Source organism: Ictidomys tridecemlineatus, chromosome 4 (assembly GCF_052094955.1).
Source record: "Ictidomys tridecemlineatus isolate mIctTri1 chromosome 4, mIctTri1.hap1, whole genome shotgun sequence".
NCBI classification, from domain to species: Eukaryota; Metazoa; Chordata; class Mammalia; order Rodentia; family Sciuridae; genus Ictidomys; species Ictidomys tridecemlineatus.
The window spans coordinates 42670297-42693200 of NC_135480.1; the positions used below are offsets into that span (position 1 = coordinate 42670297).

The following is a 22904-nucleotide window of genomic DNA, read 5'->3' on the forward strand; positions in this document are numbered from 1 at the left end:
GGAGAACAGGGTCATTGTACTTGCTCAGATATTTAACACCCAGGAAAGGATTAGACAGCGAAAGTCTGGTTTCTGAGAATTCATGCAGTGTGAGGCCTGTCTCTGGGGAAATACTGAGGGGAGAGGAGAGGAATGGAAGCACTGCCAGAGGGGACTGGCCCAACCCCATCGCCAACCTAGTGGACCACCTGGGCCTGCACCTTCTTCTTGGAGCCTCACTGGACCTTTGATGTCTCTAAGTATAAGGGGATAGCTGCACACTAGGAGCAATTGACTTGCTATGACATGATAAGAAACATGATTTGGTTCCTGCCCTGGGCCACTAAACCCTAGGAATTTCCAGAGAGATGGGGTGGGAGTAGTGGTATCTTTGTTATTTATAACTTGAGTTTTTGCTGCCCCATTGACCCTTGGAGGATGGGAGCTGGTGGCCAGAGAAATCCAAGCAGAGAGGGACTAGGGACTGGCTTAATCAGGAATGGCTGGTCACTGGCTCTATCACACCTGCAGAACGGGACCTCACAAAACCCCTGAACTATGCAGTGCAGACAGCTTCTGGGTTGGTCAACATATAGAGGTGCCAGGAGCAGGGTGTCCACAGAAACTCCCTGCACCCTCATACCTTGCCCTATGTATATTTCATCCGGCTGCTCCTTTGTAGCCTTTTTGATATGCCTAATAATAAACCAGCAATAATAAGTAAAGTGTTCCTGAGTTCTGTGAGCCGTCACAATGAATTACTGAGCCTGGGGAAGGAGTTATGGGGACCCTCAACTTGTAGACACATTGGACAGAAGTGTGGGTAACGTGGGGATCCGCTCATGGCACCAGAGGTAGGGTGTGGCAGTCTTGTGGGGCAGTGCCCTTTGCCTGCGGGGTCGATGGCAACTCTAGGTAGATAGTGTCAGAGCTGAATTGAACCATGGGCCACCCTTCTGGCACAGAATTGGTTGGTGTGTAGCTGGAAAAAACAACTCCACAGGTTTAGTGTCCAAGGTGTTGTGATTAGAGAAACTGTCCATCTCTTCCTCAAGGGTCCAGATTGGTCTCATGGAGCTGAGTCTCCACTGCCCATGGTGGCCAAGCTTTCTAATCCCACCAAGACCCACCCAGTGGCCAGCTGGCAGCCTGAGCTTCCTGAGCCTTCCGGGAGCCCACAAGCCCAGATCAGTGCAGTGGGATCCACCCAGAGAAATAGGAACCTATCCTTTTCAAATCAGAGATGGCTGCCACACCCAGTTGAAGCTGCCAGGAATCAGGGCCTTTCAGGACAGACTCTCCCCAAACCATTTATCTTGGCCCCAGGGCACATTCCCAGCTTCCTCTCCTATCAGTTTGCCAGGAACAACAGCCTGCCAGAGCAGCTCCTGGTCTGGCCTAGAAGGACAGAGGGAAAGAGTCTCCCATGCTGTCCTATGCACCTTGGTGAGGAATACCTCACACATCTGTCCTGTGATGTTCAAGGAAGAAAGGGAAAGAGGACTGGGCCCCTCTGTCTTCCACTAACCTAGCTGGCAAATGGCCTGAACTGCCCTCGTTTTCCCATATCGTTGACGTCAGGCTCACCAGGATGGAGAAGGTGCTAAGGTTTGGGCTAATCAGAGGGTAAGACAGGGCCAAGAAGAAGGAAGACCACAGAGCTGGGGCCTCAAGCTCACTCAAAGAGGCCTCAATCTCAGGCACAAATCTATCTATCTAGAGAGAGAACTATATCTTACTTAAGGTCAGTTGTAGCTCATCCAACAAATACCACTGACTGGGCAACGTACAGCCAACAGAGGTATATAAGCGTTGGAGAGGTATGACCTGAACCTTCAGAGCATGTGACAGGCATGGGTTTTGTTCCCTTCTCTCTCTCACATGTACTACACACACACGTACATGTGCATATACTCTTAGTAATTCTAATGTGGTGCCACAGTGCTGTCACAGATACTTCACATTATCAGAGGATCCCAGAGAGGAGTTCCCACCTCTGCTCAGATGAAATTAGAGAAGGCTTCAAAGAGGAGATGACCTGGTAGCAATGAAGGGAACAGCGCAGGGAATTACACATGAAAAATGGTGTTTCAAAGCATGGAAGTCCCTGAGTGGGCTGCAAGAGTGTGTCTCCCTCAAATTCCTATATCGCTACAGCCCTGACCCCAGTGTGATGTCACTGGGAGGTAGGGCCTTTGGGAAGCAATTAAGTTTAGATGAGGTCACAAGGGTAGAGACCCCTAAGATGGGATTAGTGTCTTTGTAAGAAGAGGAAAACACACTAGCGTCCTTTCTCTACCAAGTGAAGCCACAGTTAAGAAGGTCACCATCCAGAAGTCAGGAGAAGTACCTTCCCCAGATCCTGGTCCTCTCAGGCCTTCCAGCCTCCAGAAGTGTGAGAAATAACCTTCTGCAGCCTGGAGGGCAGTCGGGTGGTGTTTTGTCCTAGTTTCCTGAGCCACACCCTGCCATATTTACAGAGCCACAGGTGATTCAGCAGAGATGGCTCCTCCACTTCTGGGGAGCCAAGTCTCCCAGCTTGAGTCTGTGATCACATCTGCTGATGGAGTAACCCCTGCCACCAAGTCACCGCTAAAGACTCATAACCCTCTTCCCCTTCCACAATGTCAGGCCACATTTGAAATGCAGCTTCCTCAGCCCTCGATGCCACCAGCAGGGAGTCTCCACCCAATATCATGATGGCTATGGTCACAAAGCCGCAGACAGCAGAGCGCTGCACCCTACGCTGGCTGTGAGATGGACGCACGGGCTACGCAGCTTTCCTCCACGTGTTCTACAAACAGAACCATGGACTTCCACAGCTGGTGGTGACAAGTTATATAAGTCCAAGGTCCTGCTGGGCTAGACACCAAGAAGAGGCCATACCTAGCAGGTTCTGCTCTCTGGGCTTAGAAAATTAACAGGCACCGTCTACCTTCTGGGAGCTCCGAGTTTAATGGAGAACGGACAGACAGACAGAGACACACACATGTTTCGTGAGCATCTTGGACTCTTTGTCAGGGGCTAACTAAGCTCTCTACCTCCAATTTGCAAAGGTTCAGAAGTTGTTCCAGTTCACCTGGCAGAGCCAGGATTAAATCTCAAGTCCCTGAAAACTATGGCCACCAGCCAGTCCTCCTCGAACACTTCACATGCAAAGTGAAAAGCTTACACACAGTCTAGGAAAGAACCAAAGCCATCAGAAGCACACAAGACACAGCTAACTCTGACTGAGGGATCTGGGGGACATTGCAGGGGAGGTGGTTTTATTGGGCTCAGTTATGTGGGCTCCTGGGGAAAAGAACCCCAGGCAGAAAGCAGGCACAGAGCCTTGCAAATGCCGAGACCGCCTCTGCCCAGGGCGGTGCCCTACAGCAGTGAGAAGGACAGAGCCCTGGGGTGTTCCCAAGTGTCTGATACTTGAGGTAGATCTGATCTCCTGGTGTGGCCAGGAGCAACCAAAGGAAGGCAGAGGCCACTAAGAGCCTCCCATGTTCAGTTATGGAGTCCAGGTGTGTTCCCAAAGGCTCTGGGAAGCCCCTTAAAGGTTCTTATTGGCAGAAAATTTCAGACGTGAAGTTCAAATGGTCATTTTTATCCCCCATGAAGTGACACATATTTATACTTTGGAAGACTATGCAACTCAGTGCTCTCTTGGCAAATAAAACCTTTCGCAACAGATGGACGTGAAGTCTGTCCCTTTAATTTTATTATGTAGCATGTGGCACTCTGAATTTTTAGAATGTGAGTAGAGAATTGACTTGAGATTAGAACTTAATAAGAGACATCTTCATCTGTCATTTTAATTCCTTTTCCAACACAGCCAATACCCAACTTATCAATCTAATAAAAGGAGTGGTGAGATCAGATGATAGCTTGTAAAGTATTTAGACATGCCTGGCATTAACTTAAGTGCAATACAGGGTTTTGATAAACATATACATACAAAGACAAAGAGGCTTTGCCATCAAGTTCTTAGCTAAACTCCATGGTGATAAAGTAACTTCTGTCCTACCTTAGCCAGCACTGAAGGATGCACCCTGGTGAAGAACATAAGCTAGAGATGTCAAGAGGTAGCTGCTACAGTGAGCCAAGCAAGGTACAGTGTCATTTTTAAAAACAACTAGAGTTTTTCTGAATGCACTTGTGGCCAACTTTTGCAAGAACGTTCCTCAAAGAAGACTTGGCACTGATCAATCCACTATTACTCATATATCAAGGCTAAGTTTCCACTAAGCCAAATACCTAAGATGTAAATTTTCATCATTTCATTGTTGTCAAGTGTCTGGATACTTGGGTATGATAGCTAGATCCTGGCTGAAATTTTGTGTCTTCATTAGATATTTGTCATTTATATGACACCACCTCAGGAAGAAGTCTAAGTACAGAAGGTTAGAACCATGTTTACACCTGGTATAGTGGCACACACCTGGAATCCCAGTTATTCAGGAGGCTGAGGCAGGCCTGGGCAACTTAGTGAGATCCTGTCTCAAAATTTATTAAGGACTAGGGATATAGTTCAGCAATAGATAAGTTCAATCCCTAATACCAGAAATATAATAAAATAAAAATTTAAATAAAAAAACCCCTCACATTTAGTGCTTTAAGGCTTAAGGAAATTAAATGGCATGCCTAATGTCACAGGGCTCAGTTTGTTTTTCCCCAATTCCATCAATAGCCTCAGCAATGACTGACATCAGATTCTGAAGAACAGAACAAGTGACCAGATTTTTGATGCTTACGACCTTGTCATGTCTATGTACAGAAAAAGACATCAATAGGAAAGACACGACATGACTTGCCTTGAGCCCAACACGTAAAGGCAAAAGCTGACTTTCCCCAGTACACTCACAGATGCACACATGCTTAACAAGTGTCCGAGAATGATACTAGCAGAAGGAGCATTAAGTGTCATCTGGGCAATCCTTATTTTGAAGGTAAATTCTTGCAGTAAAAGGAGCAAGGGAAGAAAAACCAGACCAAAGTTCTCCGATTTCAGTAACTGGGTAGTTTGCTTACATTTCTGCACTTTTATCTAGGCCTGCTCTAAACACTATCTCACGTGCTAAAAATGTAAGCTTTGCAAAACAGGAACTGAAATGTAAACACTTGGGCTTTTGTAGCAAGGGGAAGACTCTGGTGTGGGTGGCCAGGGAAACCGAGAGTTTCTCCCTGTGACACTACTAAGAGTTTGGAGTGTCCCAATGTCTCCACCTTGTGGACAGTGCCAAAAACTACATCAAAATTAATTCACTGACCAGTTAGGGTTAGAAGACTGGTCCAGCAATAAAATGAGGTCTTTATTACAGTATTCAAAGGAGTCAAAGTAATTAGGATTTTAGAGTAGTAGAGTGAATTCAGAATTGATAAAGTTTGGGGTTATGCCAGATACCAAAAGTCTTCCAAATAATTATAAAAGATTAAATTGTGTGCAATTCACTTTTATGAACAGGTGTATATTACTGTTCTTCACATTTATGGAAAATTAGGAATGCAAAATATGCTCTAAGTTGACCAGATCACTTAATTTATCAGTGCATCAGCTTTCCCACCAGTTCCAGATAGCAGAAATTTGTTATATCATTAAGAGTCTGGTGGCTTTCATTTTCAAAGATTTTTACTACTACAAAGGAAAGCACCTCTGTTACAGCTTGGAATGTCTAGAATGTATCTCTAAGGCTCTGGTGTTGAAGCCTTGGTCCCCAGCTGGTGGTGCTATTGGCAGGTGGTGGAGACTTCTGGGGGCAGGGCCTACATGGAGGAAGTAAGTCACTAGAGGTGTGTTCTTGAAGGGAATATCTAGTCCCTGGCCTCTTTCTCCCTAGCTGCCCATAAGGTGAGCAGCTTTCTCCACCACATGCTCCCCACCATGCTGTTCTGCTTCACCACAGGAGTGGAAACAATGGAGCCAAGTCATCTTGGACCACATCTCTGAAACCATAAGCCAAAATAAATCTTTTCTCCTTTAAGTTGACTTATCTCAGGTATTTTGTCACAGCAATGGAAAGTTGACTAGCACAACTGCTATGCCAATGCTTCTAATTAAATAAAAGAACAATTTTAGTCATACAGACAGACCTATGCAAAATTTAAAAATTTTTGAAATAAACTCTAGCAGTTGTGCTATTTCAATGCAGCAGTACAGTGCTAGGCAAGAGCGTTCCATGTGGTTAAGAATGATGAGCCACTGGCCATAGGCTCTGCCTCTTGACAGCTGCATAACCATGGCAAGTTATTGGACTTGCCTTCTTGAACTTCAGTTTCCTCATCTATAAAATGGGGATTATGAGATCATTCACTTCAAAGGACTGCTGTGAGGACAGAGCAAGATAATACATGTAGAGCACCCGCACCCTTCTCTGCACATCACAGGGGAGTTGGCTATTATTAAAACTGTGAAAATACTGACTCACCAGGGGGTTCCTGACTATCATTTTCATGGAAATGAGTGGCATGATTATTCTATTCCTGATTTTCCTTATATGTAATTTTCATCACTAGAACCATTTAGAGGTGGAAAAGACCTTGGAGAACTTTTGGACGAGTCCCGTTGATAAATTAAGAAGTCTCAGTCAAGTGAGATAAAGAAACGCACCTTATTTGTGTAGTGATCTCAAAGTGAAGCTACAAACAGGAAGCCAGGCCTCATGCTACACAAAGCCGTGACACGGTCATCTAAAAGGTCCTTAGTAATCTCTCATCACTATCCTTAACTTTACACATGAACCAATAAAGAAACAGGGCGGTTACGGTTTGTTCCTTCGTTCACCGGCCCACGGGCTCATTCATTCAGCTTTATTTATAAGCTCCTATTGTGTCATTGCAGAAGTGACTCCATGGTGAAGAAACAAGGCAATACTCCAGCTTCACGGTGCAAGAGGTTGCAAGTACCAGAGAGGGCAGGGAAACATTAAGGTTTGCACCCAACACAGGGTGACAGAGGTAACTGGCGCAGGGGCAGGACACAAACTACTTCAAACTAAGTGGTCAAAAAGGACCCATTCACAGAGGTGTCAACTGAGCAGCAAGTGGAACTAGCCATGCAGAGATCTGGAAGCAGAATCCAGGACCAGAAATGAGCACAAAGGCTCTTTTTTGGAAGATGGAAGAATGGAAGGAGCAGCAGCAGGGAAAGAGCAAGGTGGGGGAAGACTGATTAGGTTGGAGAGGCAGGTCCCTCAGGACTGGGCAGGCCGTGCTAAAAGGTGGGGACGCAGCTCCGTGCAAGGTTTGTTTAAGGGACCGAGGTGGCAGGTTTGTTTTCCAGTGTCACTCTGGCAGCTGGTGGGGACTTGAGAGTTACCAGCCAAACCTGTCTACCCAGGTGTTCTGACTCAGCCCAGCAGTGTCCCTGCCACGCCACGCAGCTTCCAACACAGACGGCAGAAACCGAGGCAGCCAGAGTGATCTGCTCCAAACTGAAGTAAAGGCCGTGCAAAAGGGAAAGCAGGGGCCAAGGCTTCTCCCCCTTGGCTAAACGACAGACAGGAGCCCAGGCACTCACTCACCCGCTGGTGATATCGTCAGCTCGGATGTTCTTGCTGAGGACGTCCCCATCACTCATGTAGCCAGGGGCATCCATGCTGATGCCCTCTAGGTCCACCTCATCTCCTGCCTTGTCTGACACATCCACGTGGCAGATGCTGCTGCCCCTGGAAGCCAGCTGCCTCCTCAGGGGGGCGGAGTACACATAGCGGCCTGACTCGGTGCTGATGAACCGGCTGGCGTTGGCTCGAGGTGGGTACCCGTTGCCCATGGAGGGGGCGTCTCCTGCCTGAAGCCGAGGACTGGACTGGCCAAGTCTCCAGGACAGAGGGGTGGGCCTCCCGGTCAAGCTGAGAATGCTACGGCCACTTATCTCTGTGGTGACGTTGGTATCGAACGTGGTTTCCAATGTGCTAAAAACGTGAAAACAACCAGGGTTAGACCCTAAAGTGCCTAGGATCCTCTGTGGTTTGTACGTGCTTTAATTTTGTTTAGAATTATAAAGAATTCCTCCTATATAAAGTATATAAGAGGCACCAGGTACCACCGAGTGTATTTCCTCCGCTAAAGATGGTGAAAAAGGGAAGTTGCACATCTATACAATGATCTAAAAGGGCCAAGAGACCTTTTCCCTGATGCAAAGTATAACATCCTGTCCCAGTGACTTTAATTAAACTACTGTAATATTCTTTCCAATTCAGGAAAGGAAATGGAGAATGCTGAACCAACAAAGACGCGGCCTAAAGGTTCCTGACTGCCTTTTTCGTTTGAGAATTGCTCTTCTCTTCCTTTAGGGAAGGATGCACCAGTCTATCTGAAGTTCCCAATGCCATATCTCACATCCTTCGTCCCTCCCAGCTGAAGAGAGGATATAGCTCTCATCCTCTGACCCTCCAAGGTCCATTTCCCCCAGACCTTTGCATCTCCTACTCTTTGTCCAAAAATACCCAAGAGACTGCCCAATGCCAGGGCTAATAAATCATGTCACATGGGTGGGAATCTTCTAGGGAACTAAGCTCATTCTTAGGCATCAGAAAGACCCTTTATGCTCCATCATCATCATCGGAGCCCTGCGAGCTCTGTGCGTGATCAAGCAGATCATCTGTATCTCCTTAGAATAGCAGTCAGCTCTCCTAAGTGGGCATGGAGTGAGATTCTGTCTTGCAGAGAAAAAAAAAACATTGAAGTTTTTTCTCCTGTCATAATTATATCCTAGTTCAAGCCCATAGATCCATCAAAACTAATGCTGCATCAACATTAAGTCAGTGTCAGTGATTATGGTGGGAAAAGGGAAAGGTTTTGTATCTAATCATAGAGTCACAGGACCTAGCATCTGGCTGCATGTTCTTTAAATACCCAAGGGCTTAAGAGGCGCCACCCCAAAGCCCCCAAGTTCATTTGGAAGAACCTGTTTGGCTCCTGGAGCTGTTTTTTGCACCTCCCTACCCCAATCCTGGAAGTGGCCTGACTTTCTGCATATTGAACCCCTTGGTGCTATTGAAGACAGAGCCCATGGCATTAAATCCCATCTGCAAAATTCCTGGCTGGGGGAAGCCTGTTGTCTCCTCCCCACACTCAATTATCAAAGGAAAAAAAAAAAGAAAGAAAGTAAAAGAAAAACTGCAACTAGAGAAGCAATAGAGACTTCAAAGTTCAGCAGAGGAAATTGAACTTCTCTTTGATTTCTTTTTTTTTCTTTTTTTGCAGTGCTGGGAATTGAACCCAGGGCCTCGCATGTACTAGGCAAGCACTCTACCACTGAGCCGCACCCCCAGCCCTTCTCTTTGATTTTCAAAGCCAAACACAAACTGTAAAACCTCCTTGTGCCAAAATCACAAAGGACATCCCAGGTGGCGCCCTCTTCAACTCCTTGCTGCGCAAAGGAAACAACCTGATAAGTGTTTCCAACATAATCTGTCCAACTAAATCATAGTTAACATGATCATAGGTCGTTATCAGCACTTCCTTACATGCCTGATGATGCACGTGCATGACCAACAATATCGCGGGCTGTTGGATATCAGAAGACTGGGGAGGGATTCAAGTTATTCAACTTATCCCACAGGTCAGGCTCAGTTCACCTGCTCGTTTTAACTGCAGGATATAGTTGTGGGAAATGTGAGTAAAGAGAAGTTGAAATAGAGCTGCTCCACAGCGTCCTCCACAGAAAGGATTTAATAACCTTCCACTTTGGAGGAGGAATCTCTCTTTTTGCTCCCTCTCCTTCTCTTCGGTGTGTTGTCTGGCCTTCTCTCTGCTAGCAGATTTGGGGAGCCAGGTTATTTCTTCCACTACTAACTGAATCTCTTTTCAGATGGCAGTGAAAATCAACCTCCCAGCTAGTTCCACAAACCAGCTCACACTGCAGATACCTGTGTGTAACCTGAGTTCCCCGTAAACTGGACATGGTTTCCTCCAAATTCTGCCGCAGGTCAGCGATGTTCTTCACTGTCCGCAGCCGCCGAGCCTCAGGATCTTCCCCTGGAAAGATGAAAGTTAAGATAAGTTTAAATTTTAGCCAGCCCTGGTGGTGCACACCTGTCATCCCAGCAACTTGGGAGGCAGAGGCAGGAGGATCACAAGTTCAAGGACAGCCTCAGCAACTTAGTGAGGCCCTCATCAACTTAGCAAAATAAAGAATAAAAAGGGCTGAGGATTTATAGCTCAGTGGTAAAGCACTTCTGGGTTATCCCTAGTACTACCCCCGCAAAAGCAGTGTAGCTTTTTGATAGACTGTAAAGTTCATGAAAGCAGTAAGCAAATATATTTGTGACTATAGCCAGGTTTCAGCTATTGGTGCAAAATAAGGATTTGAAAGTGGATGATTGACTGAACAGACGCCCAGAGGAGGCTGTTAAATTCATGGAGATTCCTCCTCCAGGTTCCTCTGGAAGTCGATCAAGTTCAACTTGAGGAAAATGCAAAGCGCCTTAGTTGGAGATGTAAACGTACTTTCGCGTGGTCTCTAATGAAGACTGAGCACTCCCCCAGTCATTTTCTGCCCTTCAAAAGTGTGTATGGCACTGTTCTCTCACCTATTGGTGATATACACATCTGTCTTCCAGCTCTGCTTTACAAAAAGAGTTCACAGTGGCTCAAGGACCTGCACTTGTTAACCAACAGACAGGTTTGCGTTCTCCCTTGTCAGATGGACTGTGGCACCTCAGATTCTACCTCCCCTGCTTACTGGCTGCATGATCAACTGTGAGAAAGGTGCTGGTCTTCTCCTTCTTTCTGATTCCATCTTCCTAAAATGAGCATAGTAATAGTACTGACCGCATAGGGCAGCTGGGGAAGCAAACCAGGCTAAGATCCTGAGGTCCCTTTGCATAGTGCAATACATCCAGCTAGTGATGTAGAGCAGGGAGCCACCAAGAAACAGCTGGGCTTCTCTTTGGCAGAACCACAGACTTCTATGCTCTGGGCAACATTTCCATGAGACACTTGGCCAAGCAGAGTTCAGGCTCCCGCTAACGTGCCGTAAGAAACACGCCACCCACAAGCTAGGAAGAGACGTGCCTCTCAGCACAGCCCTGTTTCAGGTTCTCTGGCTACACTGTTGCATTCAGCCTCACAAGGGGATGAGAAGAAGGAGAATAACTATAATCCTGATTAAAGGGATTGAACATTTTCCTCCTCAGAGTAAATTCAGGGAGGGCTGAAAAGCCTGGAGAACCAAAATCAAGGGTCCTGCAAAGCCTATGACTATTTTCAAGGGTTGAGCAACATTTTAAAAGAACTCTCCCTACAGAACACAGTATGTTGGCAGCAGCAAGTGGGATTTTCATTAGATGCCAAGTAGAAGTTCCAGTCACTATCACTAATAGGGCAACGGGGCATCTAAGATACACTGCAGAATTAGGCTTCTCTTCTGATAATAACAACTTCCTCAGGTTGTTCTCGGCATGATGGTGCCGGGGGTCTGGAGGACAGAGAAAAGGACAGCCATTGGGCTTTTATGGAGGAAATTCACTACAGTCAACTCTCTAATCTTAAAAGTGCAACTGTTTTCAATTATCTGCCCCCTTTTAACCCAGAGGAATTGAAAAAGCATTTTTTTCTTATCTGAACAGTGCTCGGATTTCCCACACAAGTCTTTAAACCACACATATATATACATGTATGTTTTTAAAAGAAGGCAGTGGTAAAGGTCAATTTTACCCCCTTGTGGCCTTGAACAAATACCATTGCATGTATCTCCTGGGCCTCCAATTAAATCTCTCTTATTGCCAGTTTGGCCACATCATATCTGTGTAAAACTACCAAAAAGATACTGATCCTTTGGACAGGTCTAGGCCCTACAGTGAACATTTATTAGGAAGTCCAGGCACAACAGTTTTCAAATCAAGTCCAGTAATTAATACCCAAGAAGTATACTTACTTACTCACACCTTGATTAATGACATAGTTGCTTGTCTTAATTCTCCTTTAGAAATTCAAAGATTTGGGCTCAGTACTTGCCTATCTATCATGTGTGAAGCTCTGGGTTCTACAGGAGGGAAAAAAGGCAGGAAGGAAAGAAGGAATTCAAAGATCTCTGAGCTGAGATGGTGTTGCACCTTTACTTTTGGTAATCCCCATGCAAATATATAGATGCCTAAGAAATATTTATTGCCTAAAAAATGCTTGGTCAGTGTAGGAAGAGAAAGCATGGGCTTTGCATTCCCATGAAGATGTGAATCATGGCCCTGTTTTCGTTACTCACTTGAACTTGAACAAGGCACTTAGTCTTTCAATTTCACCTGCAAAATGGAGTTAAAAACCCATTTCTCTAGAAGAGATTTGTACAAGAATCTGATGACACAGAACACATGATATACCCCCTGTAAAAGGAGAGCTCAGCAAATGTGCATGTCCTACTTCCCTCTTGGGGGTCCTGCAGGAGATGCTTGCTCCCCTCAGAGGCCCACTCTAGGGCAGATGGCCAGGGTCAGGTAGAAACACAGTGATCCACGAGGTGTTATCTTGGAGACCACATCCTGTGTGGCCCACTATGCCTCCTCAGATACTAGCTGAAAAGTAAGACTTTCCCACCAACTCACAACTTACAACAAAAGTTAAAACACAACCAAGCTCTGGTGGACATTGTGGGATCCTTTCGGCTCCTAGAGAGGGCTTAAAAACTAAGTTAGCTGTGCCATGACTACACACAGCTCAGAGAAAGCTCACCCTCAAGCCACAGGCTGTGACAGAGAGAGCCCCATGTTCTGACCCTTCATGACCGAGATTGTAGGATGTCACAGTGTTAGAAAAAGAAGATAAATGAACCTGGGATGTTGACCTGGAAGAGCATAAGGGGCACGCTGCAGCATAGAAAATGATGGCAACCGTCTGTGGGCTGCAGGAGGTTGAATGATATCCAGGGAAGAGAAATAGAAGGATAAAGAACTCCATTTCTTTTTTAGGTTTAAAAAAAAAAAGAGAGAGAGGAAGAACCTTTGTGTCACAAAAAAATATTTGAGTCAAAGCTGAAAGAGAACCTGAAGGAAAGCTATAGGAAGAACTCATGACCTGGATGTTAAGGTGTATGTGGCGCCTTCTAACTCCACAACCCAAGATGCACTTTTCAATTGTGATGCAATGTCCATGGAGACACACCATGGGAAGACCCACCCATGCACCAAGAAGGGGAAGAGCTAAGCAACTGGTCAAAGGTGCTCATAAAAACATCACTCAGTCATTTTGAGGTAGAACAGAAGACATAAGGATGATCAGAGAAGAGACATGTGGGACAAATGAGAGTGGTGATTCAAAGTCCAGACCCAAAGTCCACTTTCATATGGGCTCAAAGTCCAGATTAAAAGGTCATTTTCATAAACTCTGGTCATAAACAGCACTGTTAAGTCAATCATTAGGCCTTATCTACAGCTCCATAAATAATTTGCTTTCTGTCTTGGACCTAGAAGAAAAGCAGGTCTGAGAATGCCTTTGCTCAACAAGTCAGTATTCTTTATCTCCAGGATCTGATGACTTCATCTATACACCAAGCGGGCCGTCAAGCCCTCCGTGTTACAACAGTGAGGTACTGTCTACATTCAACAAGCAGAACGATAAATTTCCCTGGTGGAGAAATGATTAGCAAGTTTTCACCAAAAACAAAGAAGAAAATAAATGCCCCTGGTAGGCAATGGTTAACTCGTCCAGTTACCAACACAATGGAGGGCTGAAAACACCCTCTTAGACCACGTCTCTGCACTATAGAGGCCACAGGTATAAATATGCCCAGCTGAAATGTAGCTAGTGCATTCCTCTCCCACACCCACACTCCATCCTGTCTCCCACAGTGTGTACTTCTTCCTTTTTCTCAATAAACCCAATCTGTGTCTCACTTTGACCCATCCCTAAACTCCTGTCCGTGATGATAGCAAGGACCCTCATGGCCTGAGTTGAAGTTCACCTTCCTTTTGGGGAACTTCCTCAGGACCCCCCCCCCATCCTGGTGCCAATTTCAAGTGATGGCCTGTGGACAAATTAAGTTCAACCTTGTGCCACTCAGTGTCTCCATTAAAAAAAAAAAAATCCACACTATAGTCACATGTGATTTCTACTGCTTAAATGTAAAGATGAGTCACCCTGCCTAAAGGAATTTTCACTAGCAGCCAACTCCATTTAGCACCAGAGAGTACATGACCAGGTAAACCTGGCTGTGCAAATTGCTGCCTCAACCACTGGCAACACGTCAAGCTTCTGAGTTCTGACTTGGCTGCACAATCTTGTGGTACAGGAGACACCGGAAGGAGGAAGAAAATTGGTGAAAGAGCCAAGGCTGCAATATGTTGCTCTGAAACCTAAGCAATATCTGGAATGTTCTCTGGATACTGGCTTTGCTTTTCAAATACCGATTTTTCTGAGACTCAAAATCTGACAGGAACCCATACTACTCCGTGGGACACAAAACTGATCCCCGCCTGGCTCTTTTGATGTGTGCACACAGAACAGGATCTGGAATGTGCATGGAGACCTGAGCAGTCATCTGAACCTCATGTGCCTCTCCCTGGTCATTTTCCTATACTATCCATGTGCTCATGTGTAAGGGAGCTATAAGCTTTGCACAGGACATAATACCAATCCTGAATGTGGGGCCTTACCCATTAGCTAGCTTGCTTATAGATGCATTGAGGACTGTCTGTACCATCACTACACCCAGCCAGTGGACTCAGAGGGAATGGTTAATGGTTAGGTCGCCCAGAGCCTCTGGATAGTTAAACTCAGAGCTAATGATCAGATGGGTAAACTTCAATCCCATGGGCTGCAGACCAATTCCACAGCTGCAGTGAGGCTATGAAAATGGTGTAGTCAAGGATAATAAATGAATTTTAAACATGGATTCAATTTTCAACCCAACTCTGGAAGTGGCAAGATAGGAGATAAACGATACAACCACTGCCCTGACGGGAAGCCACTGGTACAGAGCACAAAGCTTGGGGACAGGAAAGGGGGACTGAAAAAGAGGAAGATGGAGAAGGTGGGAGATCGAGAATGTGGGAGATGGAGAAGGTGGGAGATGGAGAAGGCGTAGCTTGGAACATACCACAGTAAGAATTCTAAATCATGAGCTGGAGATGTAGTTCAGTGGTACAGCATGTGCTTATTAGCACACACGAGGCCCTGGGTTCAATCCCCCAGCATCAAAAAGAAAGAAAGAAAAAATCAAAACCAGATATGACCTCTCTCCTTTATATTAAGAATGTGATGTGCCGGGCACAGTGGTTCAGGCCTATAAACTCAGTGACCGAGGTAGGAGGATTGCAAGTTCTAGGACAGCCATGGCAACTTAGAGGGTCTGTCTCAAAATAAAACATAAAAAAGCTGGGAATGTAGTTCAGTGGTAGAGCATCTCTGTGTTCAAACCCCAGTACCACCCCCCCCCCCGGCCAAAAAAAAGAGATACTTTAACATTAAGCTGTGGAATTAACTTCATAACAAGTGGATTTTATGTTTTTATATCGTATAATATCCCTAATAAAAATTGTTCATAATTAAATAAAATTTGAGATATTTTATGTTTTTGGTAAAAGCAGCATGCTAAAATCTTCTAATTAATGGAAAATGCTAACATATGGTAATTTGTACCTCCACAAGAAATGAAAAAAATTCAAAATTTTTGAATTCCAAATCTTGTTGAAAAGCAACTTTATCTGAAGTGCAAACAAGGAGATACATGGTTAAATATCAGAGTAGCCCCGAGCCCTTAAGTAACATTAAATGTATCCTAAAAATAGAACTTGCCAACAAGTGTGAGTCTCGTTTACAATTCTGGAGAGGAGTGAGAGGTTGTGAAAGAGAGGAGAAAAGGAAAAAAGAAAAGAAGGAAAATAATCGGGAAAGCAAGAAAGTTTGTTCAGCTCCTCAGTCAATGCCACCAGGTGAGCCAGGTGGTTCCTACAGGCTGCTGCTTTGGAAGCTCCATCACCAACAGATGCAGAATTTCTGGGGCTCCACACTTACCAGTCAGTTCCTCCAGAGCAGGCTGTCCACTCTTGGTGTAGTGACTAGGCTCTGTGTTCACACCCGCTGGGCTGGACTCGGCCGTGACATTCCCCTCGGTGTCCGTCTGGGACCTTCACATACAAACCAGAACAGACACACTTGTCAGGAGAGGTAAATACTACATCTGGCTGACCACAGCACTCACCATCACCTCTTTCAGCAAGATGTTTTAGAACCGAGCAGATCAGCAGACTGACACTAAATAATTCATTAGCCACACATGGAGCAATGTCCTAAGAACAGAGAGAGCCACCGAACTGGAAAAGATGAAATATCCACTGCCCAAATGGAGAGATTCTGTCATCCCTCACTATGAAATGATCTTCTGACCCCTCCTCAGGGAGCTAGGTCTAGCCAAATACATGCTGGAGGGTGCTGGGTGGTTTGGATAATTTAACCTTTGCCAAAAAGCAACTCCCAGGTAACCAGCAATACCAGCAAGTCAAGCATAAAGATGACTCTACTGACGCCCCCTCTCCCCGCCCCCCGGCAATCCTCCTGACATGGTTCTCTCTGAAAAGGTGACTGTAAAACCAGTCGGGAGTGGATGCCAAGCAGCTGTGTTTGCCCTCCAGGTCTCTGATTCACAGCTCAGATCTTCTGACATGAAAGGTCTCATTGATCATAATTTCAACACTTGACTGAAATCTGTACTTCCCCAAACCTTCTCCAGGCCCTTATTTGTCAAGCAAATTGAGGCAACAGCTTCATGCAACCCTTCCTTGCCACAACTACCTGGGCTCATTCAGGCATGACGTGCAATGTTATAATCGTGCTCAGATGCCGTGGTGATTAATGTGAGAGTATTAATTCATTACCATCCTGGACTGATTCAGCCAGATTTCACTGTCTATGAGGAAAGAGGGGTTCTTTTTTGTTGGTTTGTTTTGTTTTTGATGCTGGGAATTGAACCCAGGACCTTGTACACTAACACTGAACTATCCGCCTCCCCACACACACATCACACTCCCAAGAAAGTGCTTGATAAGAATGTAGATGGACCATGGGAGATGGACTGATAAACCACCCACCTATTCTTCCCCCCTTTATCTTCCCCCTGAGGTCATCCCGATTTCTGTAACCGTCAGCTTTACAGCGCTTTCTTAATCTCAGTATTCTTCTCTATTCCTCATTCAGAGGATAGCCCTCCTCATCTCTGCAAACATCCTTTAAGCACCTTGAAACAGGTATCCCATTTTTAGTCCAGAGGTTGCAAATGACAGCCAGGTGTAGGGACCAGCCCACACACATATTCTTATTAGCATGCATAGGAATTTAAAGTTTCCAAAATTAATTTACTATTTAAAAATTTATATATTTCACACAAGAAATTGTCTGGATATTTGCCTTCTCCCTGTAAAATTAAGGAAGTCTGGGGAGACTGAGCCCTTGTTCTTGCAGGGTGCCACCTGCTGGTGACAAGCAGTAGCTGTGCCTGCTAGAGATGCGGTACTTGGGCTCCCTCTGCCATAGCCCCATCCTCCGGGACCCACCCTTTTTGGACCCAAGCAGGCATCTGGATAGTGACCTCCATTCTGGACTCTTCCTAAGGCTGCTCTATTCCCACATGACCCTCCACTGGTCTGTATAGTACTGATGTGATGCTGTCACCCTCTCATAAAGGCCTCCAAAGGTTCCCGTCATCTGTGGTGGATGATGCCCCATGTCATGGGACTCTTCTCTATTTCTAGCCCCATCTCCTACTGCTCCCACCCCTTTTGATCAACTCTGCTCCACACATGGCGCCTTCTTTCCATTCCCGATCATACCCTGTTATTACTGTGACCTTGGCCTCTAGGCTCTTCTTGCTCTTCCTTAAGTCCCCTCCTACCTTGCCTTCAAGGTGCAGTTACAGGACATGAGCCTGGAAGCCTTACCACTCTACCAGCTGATGTGTTTTACCCCTGTGTTTCTACGGCTCCCTCCTTAGTCTCTTATCGCCTATTGGTTTTAATGTGTTTGAATAAATCTTTTCTCAACTAGATGGAGAGTCTTTGCATGCAGTTAATTCAGTTCCTAATGCTGAGCACTGAGTAGGTGCTCAAGAAGGGCATGTTGATTGATAAATGAGAAATTTTCAAATTTATAAAGAGGCTAAATATTGGAAGGAATGTTAGTCTTGCAATCTGAACATGCAGCTTCAAGTCTAGGGTCTATAACTTGGGAGTCATGCAAATTTGGAAAGTCACTTCACCTTTTCTGAACCCCAGAGCCCTCGTCTGCATGAGGGGAATAATAGCCACCTTCCTGACTACTACAAAGATCAAACATGACACGACACAAAAGCACATAGTAAAGTGACAGATGTGTTCATTGTTATTTCTGAAGTCATAACCATAATTCATCTTGAGTGGTTTTTAAAAACAATCTATCCTCCCTTCCTCTTTGGTTACATCTTTAACTGGCAAGGTGGTGGGGTGAGCCCTGTAAGCTATACAAGGAGCCACACATAAACTTGAGAGAGAATTTTAGAGCAGGAAGGGAATGTAAAGTACTTTTAAAATCCTTTAACCTATTCACTCTCCTTCCTTTGCAGATGAAAACAATGAAGCTCGGGTGACTTAGAGAATCAGGAAAATATGGTGACTAAAAGCCTGGTTCCTCTAGTTAGACTCTGGTTTAAACATGAGTCCTTCTAGTTTTGAGCTCTGTGATGTGTAACAAGTTACTTAACTCATCTAAGCTTCAGTTTGCATGCACATCTGTAGTAAGGAGATTTGAGATGTAAGCTAGTTCATGGAGTGGGGGAAAAATTCAGTGAGCTAAGGCATGGAAGGTCCTTAGCATGATCTTTGCACACTCTCAGTGCACATGCAATAGCTGTTCCTGCAACCAGGGCCCAACACCACAGAGAGTGTCAGGAGTTGAGAAAGGACAGGGCCCCCAGTGTCCCAACTCCTCTCTAGGTACTCTTCTTCCCAGACTCACCTAAAGAACAACCTCAGAGGGGGAGAGGACCTCACCCAGTAAGCATTCACATTAAAGGAGGACTGGCAGAGGCACATCCCAGAAGTTTTTCCTTCCTTTATCACAGACATTTGTTCTTCATCACTACGAGCTTTTTTTTTTTCTCTCACAACAAACTTGAAATAATAACAGTGATGTTAAAGGGTTTATAATCTTGCAAGTGATTAGTCAAAATAAAAAGTGGAATTGACAGTGATCAAAGACTGCCATATATTCTAGTTATGAGAATGCCAACCAAGAATCTGTGAAGAGTACTTTGTGCATTGCTTCAAGTCTATTAATGCTATTGGAATTATAAAACTTTCATGGGGAGCTATTCTTTGCATGCATACAACTGGCTGAGCCATTATCTAAGCCTTGGCCCTCTTCTCAGCAGTGTTAGCAGAGCTGATGACTTGATTTAACAAAATAATAACCTTATCCCAATTAAAAAGATCCATGTGACCCTCACTGAAGGGGAGGGCAAGCAGAAGAAAACAAAGGAGGGGCCAGGTGAAACCTGACATCCCTCACTGGCTGGGCGCCAGCTGGCTTTACTATTGGCAGGAAATGTAATAGAGCTTACTAGAACACAATTTGGGAGGGGAGAGGGAATATCTAATTCTTTGGGGAATTATACAGATGTGGGATACTGAAAGTATGGTCATGAGCCTATGTACCTGAACAGATATGTACACACATATATGCACTTAGATTTGATGTGTGAATGTACATTTGGGCCCATACTCAAGTGCGACAGTTTTATGTGTCTACTCCTAAGGGTGTATGAGTGTGTGTGTAGATAGAGCTGTCTATGTGTATGCATTTGGGGTGAGAGCTGTAAAATAAGAGGGTAAAATATGACATTCCACCCCTAGTCCCCTTTTGCTACGTACAGGTGTTAATTCTTGTCCAGCTGGGTGATGTGGCCAAAGTCACTACATGTCTCCAGCACAGCACTGAGTTGAATGCAGTGAGCAAAAGCTCTGGGGCTCCCTCAAGAGCAATGCTGAAAGGCTGCACTACCCAGAGTGCTCATGGATGTGCAGCGCACCAGGAGCCCAGGGCACTCAGCAGCCAGAACCCCAGAGCGAGCAGCACCTGGCCCAAGGCCCCCAGAGGTCCTGTGGATGTACCATCAGAGACAGGGCTAGGAGGCTTATCCCCTCAGTCAACAAAGGTCCTATTCTAGAACTGGTCCCTCCCTTACTACTCCCCTCTATTCAGTCTCCCTCTCAAAAAGCCCTGGCACACACAGGGACTGTAAGGACTGGGAAGTTCAAGACCAACACTGCTATGAGAAGTCATGTCGATTGCTCAGCGAGGTGGTTTTCATGGATTCTTTTAAAGTTTGTGTAGGATGTATTATGGCTTATGCTGGGTGACACCAAACTGCCCAGCCTACACATTCAGGACTTCCATGCTGTGGCTGCTCCTGAAATGCCTTGGTCCCCAAAGCCTGTTGAACCCCTGCTCATGCTGGGAACAGCTCACATTTTACTTCTCCTCTTTAGTCTTTCTCTGACCTTCCCCAATCACACCATGGGAATTGTCCCCTCCAGTGCACCGTACGTGCCTCTATATGGTTGAATCACACGGTACCTTAGTGCTTGTTTGTTCCTGGAGGGCAGTCACAACCCCGCCCTCACAGACAAAGGATCCACCAACCAGGCTCTTTACCTGGTGGCCCAAGAAGGCAACGTGTGCTGCTCCTACCTGTACAGGAAAGGTGCAACCGTGGCAGTGTTGGGGTGGTTGTATTGCTGCTGTGGCTGAGGTAGCTGGACACTGACGGTATTGCTTCCCGTGGTCTGGGTGGTCCCAACGGATCCACTGACAGTCTGGCTGCTGATACTGTGGTTCAGAGTGGCCCCTCCTGGGCCTTTTCCCTCTGAGGATGCCAGGCTGGAGGAGGAACTGGAGTGTCTGCCATCTAACTGGGGCTTCTGTGGGGGGAGACCAGAGCTTGGCTTGCTGCTCCGGTTCCGCTCCCCTTCCTTGGGAGGCACAGGGGCACTTGGGGACTTCCCGGGCATGCTCTTCATTCCTGGTTTTGGTATTCCACTATGGGATGGGGCTGTGGCTTCTTTCTTGGCACTGCTGAGCTTCCCCCCTTTGGGGATGAAACTGGCGATCTTGGAGGACTTTTTTGGCATCTCGGTCATAGCTGTTCCACTGGGCTCTTCCTTGGGCTCCTCCTTGAGGTCTGGCCTGTCCGTCACCGAGGCTCTCTTGGTGAGGTCCTTGCCTTTTTCCTTCTCCTTCTCCCGCTGCTGTTTCTCCTTTTCTTTCTCACTGCCTTTCGGAGAGCTCTTCTTGTTGGTCAGTGCCCGGCTGAAAGTCCGCTGGGCGATGCCCTTGAGTGCAATCTTGGGGCTGCTGGATGTGGAGCCCGTAGTGGACAGGGCACGGCCAGCAGCCTCCAGCTCTTCGCTCTCTTCGAAGCTGGGTAGGATCTCCAGCCGCTCACAGCTTGTGTCTCGGGACCCTGGCCCCTCACCTGCCTTGGAGCCCCCTTTACTATTGAAAAGTTTTAGCTTTTCCAGCATGGACTTCTGGTTGTTGGGGGCTGGTTTCATGGCTTCTGGTGTGGGCCTGGGGGTCTCGGGCCCAGGAGGCTTCACTGAGAGCATGGATGATGTGGCACTGTGCTTTACGCTCAGGGACTTGCTGCGCCAGGGCTTGGAGGCCGCACCGGGCTGGGGGATGGCTGAGGAAGTGCTGCAATTAGCGGGGATGGAGGGGCTGCTGCTCTCCAAGGAAGCAGGTGCATTTTCGCTCATTCCGGGGTGGGAGGAGGCTGAGCTTGCCAATGGCTCTGCAGAGACAGGAAGGGAGGGAGACCTGAATCATATCTGCTGACCTGTTTCAGAGATATGGGAAGGCTGCAGAGCCAATCACTCCCAACCCAAATGCAGTACGGCTCCATTACCTGCTTTGTGGATTATCTGTGGTTAACATCTAAATCCTAGCTCAGCTTTCTCCTGTTCTCCACCAAGCATAGTCCACGCCTCCCCTCCCTACACCCCATCACATTTTGATGCCGAACACTGTGCGAATGCAGACCAATCTTCACAGTAACATGCAAAGAGCATAATTAAGAATATAAATCTACCAAAAAAAAAAAAACCCTTACCAACATCAACCACCACAGTGATGTGAGAAACCTGCAGGAAATATTCACAACTTTGAATTATTCAACCTACAGTTCCATTTTACCAGTTGTGCAAAAGAATCAAGAACTATTAATTATTAGTAACTTTTAAGGAAACAATGTAGCAGAGACATTAAAATAAAACACACACAAGACCTAGAAAGGAAGGAGAAACTGGGAAGAATCATTAGAGAAGAATGATTATTCTCAAAAGTTGTTAAATCCTATCAAAGCATGGAAGTTTTTTTAAAACAGTCACAGACATGATTCACGTTAAAAAAATTGAAAAAAAAGAACATTTTTTTTTTTTTTTTTTTTGCTTAAGAGCACAATCTATGCACATGGTTTCCCTGAAGGCAAGAAAACATACAGGTCATCTGAAAGTCAAGGCTTCCCCCTGGCGCTCAGTGAGTGCTTCCCTGGCCAGAAGCTTTTCTCAGAAATTCCTCAAAATATCTCCAAACAAGGGCCAGAATTATTCTGGGAAGTACAGACTCCAACAGGGAGTTCTGCTAGTCACCAAGGTGGCCTGGTGGCCACAGAAATGAGTACTGCAGCCCTCTTCTTCAGGCAGCACTGGATGATGCAGCTCTGCCTCCCTGATAAGGGGGAAAGCAGCAGGGGGACATGGAGGGCACCCTGGGCAGGGCCCAGTGCTCTCATACCCCAGGACCCACCATGCAGAGCAGACAGGATGTGTCCCTTCAGCCCCTGAAGAATGCATATGCATCTGTAAAGTCACAATGACAGGACTTACCTAGCAGCAGCCACTCTCTCCCACAACGATTCCCTAGGAAAAAGTTTCCAACCAGAGAAGCTGCCCTTCCAATTGTCACAAGTGTTTTCAGTT

At 46.0% G+C, this 22904-nt stretch overlaps 1 protein-coding gene across 12 annotated transcripts in view; it reads right to left on the reverse strand.

Moving 5' to 3' along the window:
- Positions 1–22904, reverse strand: part of Nav2 (neuron navigator 2) — a 689076-nt gene that overhangs the window by 147016 nt on the left and 519156 nt on the right. For all 12 annotated transcript variants that reach the window (XR_013437711.1, XM_078046352.1, XM_005335950.5 and 9 more), the window contains 4 exons: positions 20617–21718; positions 15913–16025; positions 9837–9945; positions 7488–7877 (listed from right to left, as the gene is read on the reverse strand). Coding sequence is in view for 11 of the 12 variants with exons in the window: in XM_078046352.1 (XP_077902478.1) it covers positions 7488–7877; positions 9837–9945; positions 15913–16025; positions 20617–21718 (1714 nt within the window). In the remaining variant the exon portion in view is untranslated. The remainder of the gene's footprint in view (positions 1–7487; positions 7878–9836; positions 9946–15912; positions 16026–20616; positions 21719–22904) is intronic.